The sequence below is a fragment of the Triturus cristatus genome, chromosome 2_2, assembly GCF_964204655.1.
Source record: "Triturus cristatus chromosome 2_2, aTriCri1.1, whole genome shotgun sequence".
Classification (NCBI taxonomy): Eukaryota; Metazoa; Chordata; class Amphibia; order Caudata; family Salamandridae; genus Triturus; species Triturus cristatus.
Window position 1 is genome coordinate 431,644,495 of NC_140582.1, and position 14,359 is coordinate 431,658,853.

The 14,359-nt window shown below is 43.8% G+C and overlaps 1 protein-coding gene across 2 annotated transcripts in view; it reads right to left on the bottom strand.

The window, feature by feature from the left end:
• LOC146862321 (ureidoglycolate lyase-like) overlaps nucleotides 1-14,359 on the bottom strand; it is a 368,574-nt gene that overhangs the window by 188,618 nt on the left and 165,597 nt on the right. For both annotated transcript variants that reach the window (XM_085641525.1, XM_085641524.1), the window contains exon 6: nucleotides 12,484-12,594. In XM_085641525.1, the coding sequence (XP_085497651.1) occupies nucleotides 12,484-12,594 (111 nt within the window). The remainder of the gene's footprint in view (nucleotides 1-12,483; nucleotides 12,595-14,359) is intronic.

Below are 14,359 nucleotides of genomic sequence, written 5' to 3' on the forward strand. Positions count from 1 at the left end.
CTGCAGACAATGTTTGTGGTGATATTATGAAAATCACCAGTATAACCGTCCCATTAGACTGTAAACAGGCCAACAAACAGCCCAAAAAATATCAACCCACACGCTGACAAGTCGGCAGAGGTTGAAGTGGGCGGGATCTCAGGGGCAGGCTGTGTCCATACTTTTTTTAATTTGACAAAAACAGTTCCACTTCTTTATGTAAAAAGGCAACTGTCCTGGGACAGTAAATTCCGGCATTTGAGATGCCTCAGCTGAAGTGGAAATGAAGAGAGTCTCCTGTGCTGTAAAGCCACGGGAGGGACAGACAGCTAAACAAGAAACAAGCCTCCTTGTCAGGGTGCCTGCTGTCTGAAAGAAATGTAAAAGTGTGTAACTGGTAAATCTGCAAATGCAATTGCTGCTTGAAAGCCGGTATTTGCTTCAATTGATGGAGTCACTAAAGAGTATTCCTTTTGAGGGTTATTGTCTGTAAGGTGATGGGAATCAATCAATCAATCAGGGGTTTATAAAGCGCGCTACTCATCCGTGAGGGTCTCAAGGCGCTCGGGGGAGTGGGCACAGCTCTGGTTCCCACTCCGGTGGGAAGAGCTGTGGAGTGCGTGCTTTTAATGGACACTTATAAATAAACTTTTGCACTAGGCACAGTTCGCATATTACTCCGATCTATATTTTGAAAGCACTTTTTTATCCTAAACCTAAATTTATTTCTGCACTTTTGTCAGCCTATCTTATACTGTGTCTAACACAAGTTTAAAATAATAACTTACATATTCGCAGTGCTTATTGTTACAGGCTGGGCCTTCGTAACACTGAAAACACACAATTCACTATTGCCAACTGTACCAAACAGAATTCAATTCTGTGGTTCTCTGGTTACACACACACATATCTGCAGTGATCGCATTAACCAAGAGAGGTTTCACCACATAAAATAGGGCATCTATCACTGATTAGTTTAACTTGCATTTATTTTTCAGATAAGGTGTGTGTTATTTTATATACAAGTACTTGAGGGTGAAAGACTAACAAAAAAATACAGAATATTTTGTTCTTTTTAGCTACACCTTTGAACCCACCCCTGCTCTCACTCACCACACCTCGATTGGACTATGTATCACAGTTCACGTACCCTTTTTCAATTCACTTCGACTGCTGCCTGTAGGACCCGCCATTTGGGCACTGACATATTGCCCTATAGGCCAGTCCTACCCTGTCTGTCCTTGTTACTCACCCACCCCCTACGCATTGGCTTACACATTTACTAAAGTGGCATCCACTTGAAAACGCCGTGCTATCTGGAGCACAGGCTTCAGCTGAGTTCACTCCCCCAAACTGCCTGATGCTCCTTGGGGGTGCAATCAAACCAGGAGTGAGTTGTGCAAGATACACAGGGTACAACAGAACCTAATTGCCTTTTTTGTTTGATTTTTTACCTTTTATGCGTTGCTGGCTCATTCTAATGAAGGAGAATGGATCCAGATATTGCAATAAAAATAAGAAAGCGTTACTTTTCATGGGGCCCGCACCACTATTTTACATTAGGGGGACCACTCGTCTGTAATTTAAACGGATAGTCGGTAATTTAGGCCCAGTGTTCCTAATAAATCTTCTCATGGACCCCTTTTGTCCGTAAACTGAGAGATACAAACTTGCAGATAATCATGTGGCTGCATTAGTTATCCAATTGCCTCCCCGAATGTGGAGACTGTGCATGAGCTTGTAGTGTCTTTATGATTATGAGCACTTGGAATCTCATGGTTCTGGGCAGACTTTAAATAGGAGGTACGCAAGCAGCTGGGAGGTGTTATGGTATGGTTATTAAAGTCATGATGCAATGCATTCAGTCTGTGGCCGTATGCTGAAGAATAAAGACGTCTGTTACAGAGCTCCGTGTGTGGCATAATTAATTTGCATGTACCTGGGCTGGGGAGGACGCTACAACTGGTGACTAGTAGGGGATACATGCCCTGAAGAAACAAGACTGCTCTGACTGTGAGTTTGCAAGAGTACAGCAAACTGCACCCCAAATCGATGTGAAGCAGTATGAAGTCGGTGTATGTGGAGGCAAAGCCCTGCTCCAGCTTGTAAACGGCCCTGGAAGAAGCTGAAGTCCCAAACAGAAGAGTACATTTGAGAAGCCCGCCAGAATCTGCTGGTAAGGCTGAAAAAAGAAATATTGCACTGCGCCGTAACACAGAGCCATTATCCAGGCAAACCAAACGATAAAGGCAGTGACAACCAGGTACGAAAGCAGAAACGTACTTACCGACATAAGCGAGTGAAGCCTTTTATGACCTCCGATCGGGCGTGGAGACCTAAGCACAAACACATGGGTTGTGTCTGCAGACATTGCAGGTGCTACCCTCCATCGCGGTTGCCCGGATGGCACGTGCCAACACAATGTCGGCAGAAGGGAGCGCAAAATATACAGCAGTAGTTTGCCTGAAACTACCACTGCCATTCGAGGTGGCAAAGAAACACAACATTGGTGCAAGGTGGCTTGCATGGATTGAACCATTTGATGAATTCATAGATGCGTTAGAAGAAGAAGATGGTAAGAAGATCATTAAATACTTAATAACCTTGCTGGTGATGGAGTGAAAGAAGTGATAAAGAAAGTCTCGCCAACTGAAGCAAAATTGTACTAAAAGATAAAAGAAGCATTGGAAGCGGAGTTCAATGCAATGCTGAATGTCGACTATGAAGGATACATCATCAAACAAGCACAACAACAGGTTGGTGAAACAATGGATGAGTTTGTTGAAAGACTTGATACACTCATTAAGCATTGCAAGTTCTGTGATTGCACCATCGAAGAAGCCATGGGTCTCAGAATCATTGATGGCTGCCTTTCCGATTAGTTTAGAAGGCACATGTTGAGAGAAACACACAATCTGGAGAAAATGCTAATGGCTGCAAGAGCGGAAAAATGAGCAGATCGACAAGCTGTTGATATAGAAGTCGGAACTGCCCATCATGTTTCAAGCCCTGATCGTGGAAAGCAAGCACAAGTAAGCCAACATCTTTAAAGAAATCAAAGTTATGTTTCTGAGGTGGATTTTCATTTCCTGATGAAGGTAAATGTCAAGCCATAGGACAGATATGCAAAGTTTACGGAAAAGAAAACCACTTCATAATGGTCTGCAAAGCAAAAGAGAGATTCAAAGTGTCACTGCTAGAAGAGAAAATGGGCGCCAGAAAGTTTCAGAAACATTCTCACCACACCCAAAAAATCAAAAAGCAACATCAGCTATGACAAATGGAAACAAGCCTAGATCAATAGTTGTCAAGCTCATCATACAAAGGCTCAGGGGCTCGTTGGGCATTGCAGCACCAGCCCAGTGAAGAGCTAGCCTGTTAATGAAGCATACCACCTCTAAGGTGAGAGCTCTTGCTCCGATATTTTTAATATACCTTCAAACCTGGCAATCATTAGGGTACATGAATGGCGTTAACCTTCATTTTTTTGAAGGAACAGCTAATTTTTCTTTGGTGATTATTTGTTTGGAGTGTACATGCTGGATCTTAATTACTCCCAGTTTCTCTATCTTTGTTGATGTCTTCCCATTGCAATACCTTCCTACATCATTGAGCTCATCAGGTAAATGTATCTAAATGGGATTCGGCTGTAAAGGGCCTGTCCCAGTAGCATTCTGTTCTCCTTTTTGATAATCAGAACCTGCTAAAGCAGAATGCTGGGCACACACTACACTGGGACATAGCTGCATGGGGCAAGGGAATCTCTGGCACAATTCAACACCAGATTGAGAAATACCGGACTTCAAATTAATAGAAATAGGAAGAGAAGAGAACACCTCTCAATCGATTACAAGGAGACAGGGAAAAAATGCTCAGAACAACACCAATAGAACCTAGCCCAGCAACAAACAGCCTAGTCAAGAAACAGAAGAGTTTTCAACACAGCATTATGAATATAAAAGACATGAATCCTTGTAGGTCAATGGAAGAACAGAGGTTTCCAAAAACGAATATCACTGACTGACTTCACTGACCTTGCTGGGAGTGCTGCTCCTGTTTGCCTGTCCGTTTTCTGGCCACTTCGCCACGCCTCGCGGCCCCCGCTTCGCGGGAGCCGCTCGCAGGCAAGAGACCTTGTTGGGGATCCAGCCCTTGGTTTTCACTCGTGCATTGGAGCACCAACGCGCCTTCAGGGACATTACAGCTGACACCAAGGACAGAGGCGGGACTGCGAGGACCAGCGTGCTCAGCGGCGCTGATCGGCCGCAGCTGGTCCTCTTCCCGCCCCCTCCACCTGTTAAAATCACTGCGGAGTGGGAGCTGCTTGGGTAACTTCACTGACCTTGCTGGGAGTGCTGCTCCTGTTTGCCTGTCCGTTTTCTGGCCACTTCGCCACGCCTCGCGGCCCCCGCTTCGCGGGAGCCGCTCGCAGGCAAGAGACCTTGTTGGGGATCCAGCCCTTGGTTTTCACTCGTGCATTGGAGCACCAACGCGCCTTCAGGGACATTACAGCTGACACCAAGGACAGAGGCGGGACTGCGAGGACCAGCGTGCTCAGCGGCGCTGATCGGCCGCAGCTGGTCCTCTTCCCGCCCCCTCCACCTGTTAAAATCACTGCGGAGTGGGAGCTGCTTGGGTAACTTCACTGACCTTGCTGGGAGTGCTGCTCCTGTTTGCCTGTCCGTTTTCTGGCCACTTCGCCACGCCTCGCGGCCCCCGCTTCGCGGAGCCGCTCGCAGGCAAGAGACCTTGTTGGGGATCCAGCCCTTGGTTTTCACTCGTGCATTGGAGCACCAACGCGCCTTCAGGGACATTACAGCTGACACCAAGGACAGAGGCGGGACTGCGAGGACCAGCGTGCTCAGCGGCGCTGATCGGCCGCAGCTGGTCCTCTTCCCGCCCCCTCCACCTGTTAAAATCACTGCGGAGTGGGAGCTGCTTGGGTAACTTCACTGACCTTGCTGGGAGTGCTGCTCCTGTTTGCCTGTCCGTTTTCTGGCCACTTCGCCACGCCTCGCGGCCCCCGCTTCGCGGGAGCCGCTCGCAGGCAAGAGACCTTGTTGGGGATCCAGCCCTTGGTTTTCACTCGTGCATTGGAGCACCAACGCGCCCTCAGGGACATTACAGCTGACACCAAGGACAGAGGCGGGACTGCGAGGACCAGCGTGCTCAGCGGCGCTGATCGGCCGCAGCTGGTCCTCTTCCCGCCCCCTCCACCTGTTAAAATCACTGCGGAGTGGGAGCTGCTTGGGTAACTTCACTGACCTTGCTGGGAGTGCTGCTCCTGTTTGCCTGTCCGTTTTCTGGCCACTTCGCCACGCCTCGCGGCCCCCGCTTCGCGGGAGCCGCTCGCAGGCAAGAGACCTTGTTGGGGATCCAGCCCTTGGTTTTCACTCGTGCATTGGAGCACCAACGCGCCTTCAGGGACATTACAGCTGACACCAAGGACAGAGGCGGGACTGCGAGGACCAGCGTGCTCAGCGGCGCTGATCGGCCGCAGCTGGTCCTCTTCCCGCCCCCTCCACCTGTTCTTCTCCCTGATAATCAGTGATAGCAATGCGCACGCGGGACGCGCGCGGGGCAAAGACCGGGGCTAAGACTGGGCAAAGACAGGGCCGTTTTAGGCCGTTATAGACCGATTAAGACCGGACCGGGCCATCCCTCTTGGTTATATTTTCTTTTATTTGCGTTGTTTAGTTGCGCTTGTGTTTTAATTTTAAACAACCTATAGTTTAAATAATGTCTGTCCGTGAAACTAGGAGTAAGTCTACCAAATCCGTGAAAAAGGCTACAGGGACCCTGGATGATTTTATCACAAGGACTAGCCTTTCAATTGATAATGAGATTACTAAACTCCAGCATAGAGTATCCTTGGAGCTGGAGTCTGCAAGGAGGCTCTCTACCGAACTAGTATTAGGGAAAAAATCCTCTCTAGGTAGTATTGCCTCCTCAAAAACCCCTGAGCGCACTACTGGCCCCACACCAATTATCACCTTGGTCGAGGTCCACTCTACTGCTGAGGAAACAACTCCCTCTATTAATCAAGACTTTGTTCCCTCGGGCCCCTCTGTCAGTGTTGTATCTGAAAGCTCTCCATCTTCGGACCCACTGATAGGGAATATCGTGGGTAGTAAAAATGGTGAGAAGCAAAAGGTATTGGTGGAAACAGACCCGATTAAAAGCCAGGTGCCTGTTAAGACATCATTAAAACATAAGAGAAAACGGAAACATATATCTGCGTATGCTAGAAAAAAGGCGAAGGTAGCCTTTAGCCAAAATATTATAGGGGGGGCCCCGCAAACACTCAATGTAAGTATTGCTAACAATATGTCTGACCAAGCGCCTCTAATTGTTCAAAGCGTCAATGCTAGTACAGATGAGCAAAACTCGGTCATAATGACTGACCACTCTGTCAATGAGGGCCAGAGAAATTCTTTGAACATGGTAGGACAGGAAGAGGGAAGGGAAGGGAAGAGTTTTTAAAACTGGTATGGGATACGCTTAAGAAACTACTCAGGCCATTAGAAGTGAGGTTAACTGGCATTGAGAATCAGTTGCTTGAGGTAGAAAAAAGTGTTATTACACTATCTAGCTTAAGTCTCAATTGCACTGATGTACCCATAGTGTCTATGCAAGCACCAGTTACTGCTCCTGTGATACCTCTGAATAAAAATCCAACTAGCATACAGCAGCAAAAAGAGGAAATAGTTAAAAGAACAAATAAAACATCGATAACAAATACATTAGTTACATCAAATATAATTCCCTCGACCTCGTCATCTGCAAATACCTCTAACAAATCTCTGCTGAAGGGTCATGTTCAAAGCAAAACGCCTCAATTACCAAATGTTGCTACTACCCATTCTGCTATCCCCAACACCCCTGTTCCACAGAAATCCACATTTAATCTACCTGTCAGCAATAAATCCTTGACTGATAGATCTTTTGCCAATGTTCCTAATAAGCCAAACAATCAATCTGGCCATGCTTATAACAACTTTAAAGGAGGGTATATAGATTTACCACCTGAGGCAAGCCCATTTGTAATTGTTCTTACAGGGGTACCTGAATTAGAAAAACAATATGAGGAGAACTTTCAATCTCTAAAAAATAAAGTGATCTATTGGTTAAATTCGAATAAACCCATTCCGAATCATATGAAAAGTAAAATCCTCATGGTTCGTAGGGTGCCGTGGGTAGGACCCATGGCTAAATCAATTATGGGTGACTGCATAGTCATTTCTTTTGAGGAACCCCATAGTGTTGAACAGATTTGCAAATGGAAATCATATGGAGATACACCACCCATTGAAGCCAGGCCTCTATCGTTTTTTTACCCCCCACCTAGGCCCATACAATATGGGTCCAATTGGAACACTGTCAAACAGTGTCACGGCTATGTACCCAACTTGGCTAGACAGGCAGATCGAAATATGTGGTCTGGTATTCCCACCTTTAACAGGTTCAGTTGTCTAGATGCTGTCGATTGACTTGGGACTATGCCAGATTGTATTCCCAGGGTTATATGACACCTACTGTACACTAGTTAATAAGTCTTATTACCACCAGAGCAAGGAAAGGTCTCTAGCAGCTGGTAAAGTATGTCACGATCTGGATGTGGGTTGCCTAGATGGGGGAACCAATACTATAGTAAGAGATGTGGTCATTGAGACAGAGAATCAAACTGCCGATATACAGTTAGGTAATGTTCATCATCAGCCGGTACTTATGCCGGCTTTTGATGATCAAACCTGTTCCAGTAATAGACTGACCCCACGTTTTCTCATTTTGTCTTGGAACATTGCTGGTGTTGGTAAAAATCTTAAGGATCCTGAATGGGCTGATTATGTTGATACTAGTGACCTTTGTTTATTGCAAGAAACATGGGCAATAGATGTTCCTCATAGAGTCGGATACAAAACCTATGGCACTGAGGCAGTTCAGTCTGATAGGGGGAGACCGTCAGGGGGGTTGATCATATGGCTTAAAATCACCTTGGTTATGAGGGTTGAAATTATAGAGACAGGAACACCCGATATTCTGGGCCTAAAAATTGTACCCCCAAATGGAAATGAATGTTACATTGTCAACGTCTATAATAGACCACTTGCCCATTCCAAGGTCTCACCTACTTTGGAAACACTGGATCTCTTTTTGAAAAAGGTAGTTGGAGATACCCCGGTAATTTTGGGAGGCGACCTAAACTGTAATTTCGAACCGGTTTCTGGTATTAATGACGTCTTTGAGGATGAGGACCAGGTGTACAAAATTCCCCAGCTTGAAACCTCAAACTTTGTTAAGTGTTCCACTTTGGCCGTTCAATTGCTTAGGCTAACGGCAGATCATGGTCTAAGAGCATGTAACGGCCGCCTTCCTTCGGACCTGACAAAACAACCAACTTTTGCGAAATCCAATAGTAATCTAGATTTCATACTTGTTTCACTTAACCTTTGGCATTATTTGATTGACTTAAAAGTGGCAAGTAGGGAGGAAAGTGATCACTACCCTTTAGAACTTTACATTGATGTGCAAATGTTTAGTGATATTACTACCAACCTAGCTACTCTATCATCTGAGACCACCAATGGCAAAATGTGTGAGGATATACACATAAATAATAATAGACGTGCAGTAAAATGGCCATATATTTTGTCTGATGGCAAGGCCCTAGCATCGGTGTACTCTCTCCTTGGGGAAATGTTTGGACCTATAGCTGGACAATCTTTTCTACCTGTCCACTTTGATCACTTTATCGAACTACACAATGTTTTCTTCAGTGAACTAAAAACTTGCTTGTCAAAAATGCCAAGGAAAAAGCAACAAAATATAAGAGTGGGAAGTCACGGAAAACTATGGTACGATCACTCATGCAGGTTGGCCAAGAGAAACCTCTTGCTTGCTATTAAAAGCAAATCAAAAGAAGGAGTCAAACTTGCAAGGGAGGCATATAAGTGTGCCCAAAAAACATCAAAAAAACTATGGGAAGAGTCGATTTGGTCAGAAATGCTAGTTGCTGCAAAAACTAATGATAATGTTGGGTTTTGGAGGTTGGTGGCAAATGAGGGGCATGCAGGCAGAGCTGTAAAAGACACGTTTTTGGATGAAATGACATGGGTGACCCATTTCACATCCCTTTACAAACAATATGATGGTGATGACAACAAGATATTATGGTGCCCCCCTCCTATTGAACCCCTTGACTTCACACTGGAGGAAACAATAAGGGCGATTAATGAACTAAAAAATAGCAAAGCACCAGGCCCTGACAAAATACCGGGGGATCTTTATAAACACGACATCGAAGTATGGGCTCCTTATGTAAATCGTTTATTTAATGTTCTGTCTACAAGCTGTTGCTTTCCAGATAGTTGGCGTGCAGCGGAAGTTGTGTTAATCTTTAAAAAGGGGAACAGATCGGTACCTTCAAACTATAGACCAATTAGTCTAATGGACACCCTGCAAAAACTCTATGCCAAACACTTACTGTTTCGGATTAATGATTGGCTGGAGGACTCAAAAATAATCTCTAAATTTCAAGCCGGCTTTAGGAGCAAGACTAGTACCATAGATCAAATATTCAGATTCTGTTGTTTGATCTGGAAGTACGTGCACATTAGGAAAGGTCATTTGTATGTAGCTTTCGTAGATCTGAGAGCCGCATTCGACCTTGTCCCTCGCAACTTGCTCTGGAGGACCTTAAGTGAAGTAGGCTTGCCAGGGTGTCTTTTGGCTCAAATAGTTGAGCTGCATGCTGGAAATTATGCAAACATCAGGTGGGGTCCAAATGGTGAACTGACACGTAACATCCCCATTGAACGTGGGGTTCGCCAAGGGTGTGTCTTGGCCCCTACCTTGTTTTCCTTGTTTGTTAATGATGCTCCCAACTATTTGAATGGTTGTACTAATGATTCCCCGCAGCTTAATGGAGAGAGGGTGCCTGCGTTGCTCTTTGCGGACGACACCATTCTTATATCCCAGACCAAAAAAGGACTCCAGGCACTCTTAAACTCCTTTAGCTGTTATTGCATGACCAAGGGTCTGGAAATAAACGCTGATAAAACGAAATGTATGGCATTAAACCCCAGCAAACCGGACAGAGGGTTTTTGACTTTGAATGGCCAGAAACTAGGAACTGTGGAAAACTTTTCCTATTTGGGCGTTGCACTTGATTCAAAACTAAGTTGGAAGGCCCAAGTTGAGAAAAGTAAGGTATCATATGCCCACACCGTTAAACCTATTATACGTAGACTGAACGCTAGCACAAGCAAGAGTGTAACCCCTGTCTTAGAGCTTTTTAAATTTAAAATTCAATCTGCTGTGTTGTATGGAGCAGAGATATGGGGACCTTGGGCCAGAGACAGCTTTCAGGGCTTGGATAATAAATTCATGAGAGCTATTGTTAGGGTCCCGAATAGTACACCTTTAATACCCCTCCAGCTTGATTTGAATTTTAAAAGAACAGATTACTTTGCCATTATAAGACCATTAATGTTTTGGGTTAGGTTATGGTCTACCCCAGAACTGCTCGAATACAGAAATGGCCTTCAAGAATTGTTGATTCTTGATTCTTTTAACTCTATTCAGTGGCTTGTGCATATTAAAAAATGGTTCATGCTTCTGGGATTGTACTCAATGTGGGAGAATCCTGACAATTTACCGGCCTTTTCTAAATCTATAGTAAAACGAGCCTTTTGGTCCTACATGAGTGACAGGCTCGTACATGAAAGTAGAGTTGGGTCTCTAATTCAAGGTTTTTTATCCTTTAAGGACGAACCCCGTTTCGAATCCTTTTTGGATGAAATTGAGCCACCTATTGCAAAGTCCCTTTACTTGAAGTTTAGATATGGGATCCTTATGCTGAACTATAATACAGAACGCTGGTCACAGAAAAGACTGGGAGGCCTGAATGACAAAAGCGGGTGTTGTCCTATGTGCTTAAACTCCTGTACGGAGAATGAGGTTCACATGTTGTTTGGTTGTAGTGCCTACCTGAAGGCTCGAAAGAAATGGCTAAAACCCATGTGTACTCTCCTAGGAACCAGATCCTGTTCTACAGCATACAGGATTATAAAAAGCAATACAACCCAGTTTATTGTATTTAGCATAAGCAGGTTCCTTTACTCTGTGTATATTATTCGCAGGAAACTTGGTCAGATACTCTGAGTAGGACCTCCGTATATGCTTATAAAAATCTGTTCCTAAAATGAAATGTGTTTTAAATTGAGGAGATGAAAATTTATTCTTGTATTACATTTTTAAACTTATTATTTTAAAGTGTTGCTGCATGTATGCTATTATGATTCTCTGTTTTTTTTTTTTTATATATATACATGTGTCTTTTATGGCCAAATTGGCCGAAATAAAGAAATAAAGAATATCACTGCCTTTGCTGATTAGGGTGAAGTGGATGGTTGCAAGACCCACACCTCCCAATGTAGAACATCTCATAGGGATAACACATGAAACAATTAACACCCATAGTTGTTTGTTTGGAATTTTACAAAATCTGCCCTCCCCCACAGATCATCACCTTAGGGAAACCCCTCCTCATTTCACCCACACTCAGAGGGGCCAAAAATCGTTGTTTGACTACTCTCTCCATGGAGACCCTCTCTAGGGCAAACACGACAGCAGTATTCTCAAGAACCTAAAGTGCCAAAGGGTAAAGGAATTGGCAAATGATTTGTTAACCATAACATACACAACACATCACACCATAAAAGATAAATGCAGAACCAGGAGTTTCCTTTCATCCATTGTAGTTGTGTCAATTGCATCACATGTGAAATATAACCACACCACAGCAGTGTATATAAGCAGGGTAAGACTTATGTTATGTTATGCTATAGAATTTTATATTGCGCTCGTATGCCCGAGGGTGTCTTGGTAGCAAGCGTGCCTCTTCTCAGTGCAGATAAAAGATAACAGATAACAGATGTTCTAACTGTCAGGAAGCTAAAGGTAGGGACATCCACGCATCCACGCACATAGAATGGGAACACAGAAAAATGGATTCACACACGGTTGAAACCTTGTTTCAATGCACATAGCTTCCCAGTTTTCCACCAAATCGATTGGCTCCTGTTAAAAAGTTTACCAGTTCAAGGCAATCTGGCCTACTCTATTGGGAGGTCTCCGATGTTTGGTTTCCAAGTTCATATTTTTCCCCTTTACTGCTATATAAGATCTGTTGAAGACAAAGTGCACTACAATTCTAGGGAAATAAAGCCAGAGAATTTTCCCGTAGTGCCAACATCCCATTTGTAGGCCCTTCTTCAAGTCACTAGGGGAATTTTGATCAACACACCTACAGCAATATCATCATTGTTTTGAGGGTACAGGCGTTAAGAGAGCTCTCACAAACTTGCACATAATATTACAAAAAGATCTCCTTTTATGCACTGATAGGACAGCGGTAGTAGCAACCTGCATATGTTTGTCTGTCCCAAGTGGTGGGTTGCTTTGTATTGCATGTGATATACATTTTGACATTTACTTACTCACCTTGGATAGATAGAAGAAAGGGCCGCTTTCATTCTCAAACAAAGTTTTCCCAGTGTGGTAAACCAGCAAGCCAAAATCAAAGAGTGGTCCTGGAATCTCGCGCCCATTTACCTGTCAAAGAGCGAACATTATAACACATGAGATCACCTGCAACACTGCTAGTAATGGCCAAGCTCTGGAAAAAGCACCATTTGTGACATGGTCCCCACACTAGTACTTGCATTCTCACACAGTCTTGTTTTCTTCAATAAAGAGCATGCAACATCACACGACAGGGTATTGGTGTTCGTTTTGCTATGATGTTTTGTATGGGCTTATTATCTGGGATTTCTGGTTCTGCATACTAGGCAGTGTGTGTGTACCCTTGGATGTGATGTCACTTTAGTGCAGTTACCAGGTAATTACAATGATTTGATTTGTTGAGGTGCTCCTGATTTCTAAACCCCGTGCACGAAGCATAATTTGTGATTGGGAATCAGACATGGGCTCTTAGAGCTCCTGGTCTACAAGAAGGGTCAGGTCATTGCTTTGGAAATCCATACATCGAATTATGAGATGCAAAATCATTGTGGCACATAAGCCCTATTTCAGTGGGAGGTAAGGGCCGACCAGTGCCTGAGAAAATGGGTTCCCTGTCTTTGGGAAGACAGTGATGGTGGATCATAGACACAGGATCACTGACACTGTGCCTAAAGGACCTTATTCCGCTGATGATAAGGCAAGTTAAAAATTTAGAGGAGATGGAAATGGCTAACAGAGTGAAGCACATATAAGGAGCCCTTCTTTCAATCTGTACAGGAAAGAAGAAGATTCTGCCAGTGTGGGGTAGGAGGGGTGTGTAGAGCGACAGAACACTGCTCTGGTGTGCTCGAAGGTGAAACCAACTACTGTTCGAATATTATTTAATAATCTCAGCTTTGTTTTCATGAGATGTTGGGAAGTATTTGAGCCAATGTTGAGTCAATTGAGAAGATAATGGTGATACTCATGTCATAAGCAACTCCCTGTGAGTTCTATGTTAGAATATTGACGACAAAAATATCATCCTGCAAAAATACAAGTTCACAATATCAGCTACCACTATATTCTGACAGTAACTATGCATAGGTAAGGACTGATTTACTATTCTTAATTCCACATGTACTTACCTTAAATCAATAAATGTATTTTACTCAACCTGTCGACAGCAATTGACACCGTCTACTACTATCTAGTGATTCAATGTTTGTCAGATTACTCAATCGATGGCACAGCTTTGAATTGGATTCCCTCTTTTCTCAAGGACAGAACTCAAACTGTACAATTAGCACCTTTGTCTTTTACACCTTAACCCATGTGTTGTCACATTTTCTATTTATTCTCTGTTTTTGCCTCCGGCTATATTGCTAGTCAGTTCCAACTGACATTTTGCATGTATGCAGGCGATGCATAGATCGCCTTCATCTTTCATGGAGAGGACTCAAAACACATATCCCTTGAATTAGACCCATTAAAAATAGAAATTATCCTCACATAAAAAGGTTACAATATTTAATTGTACCCTGCATGGGGTCCTTGTTAAGGACTCCAACTGATTCTTGGCTCTTGCTGATGTAGCCGTGAATACCACCACAATCAGCTTTTATCATCTTTGAGTGTGGAGAAAAGTCCTTCCGTTCCAATCTTTCCACTAGTGTGTGATGACAATCAATGCATTTGCCCAATGTAGGATTGATTTCGGCCGTCTAATCTGAGGTTTTCATGCAACACTATCGCTTTGTTGGTTACTGCTAAGAAGAAGAATTTGCAATGCAATAGGTCTCACATTTACAAGAGTTTAAGCTATTGGCATTGTAAATGACAATGCCTTTTATTTATCTGTTTTGATAATTAACAC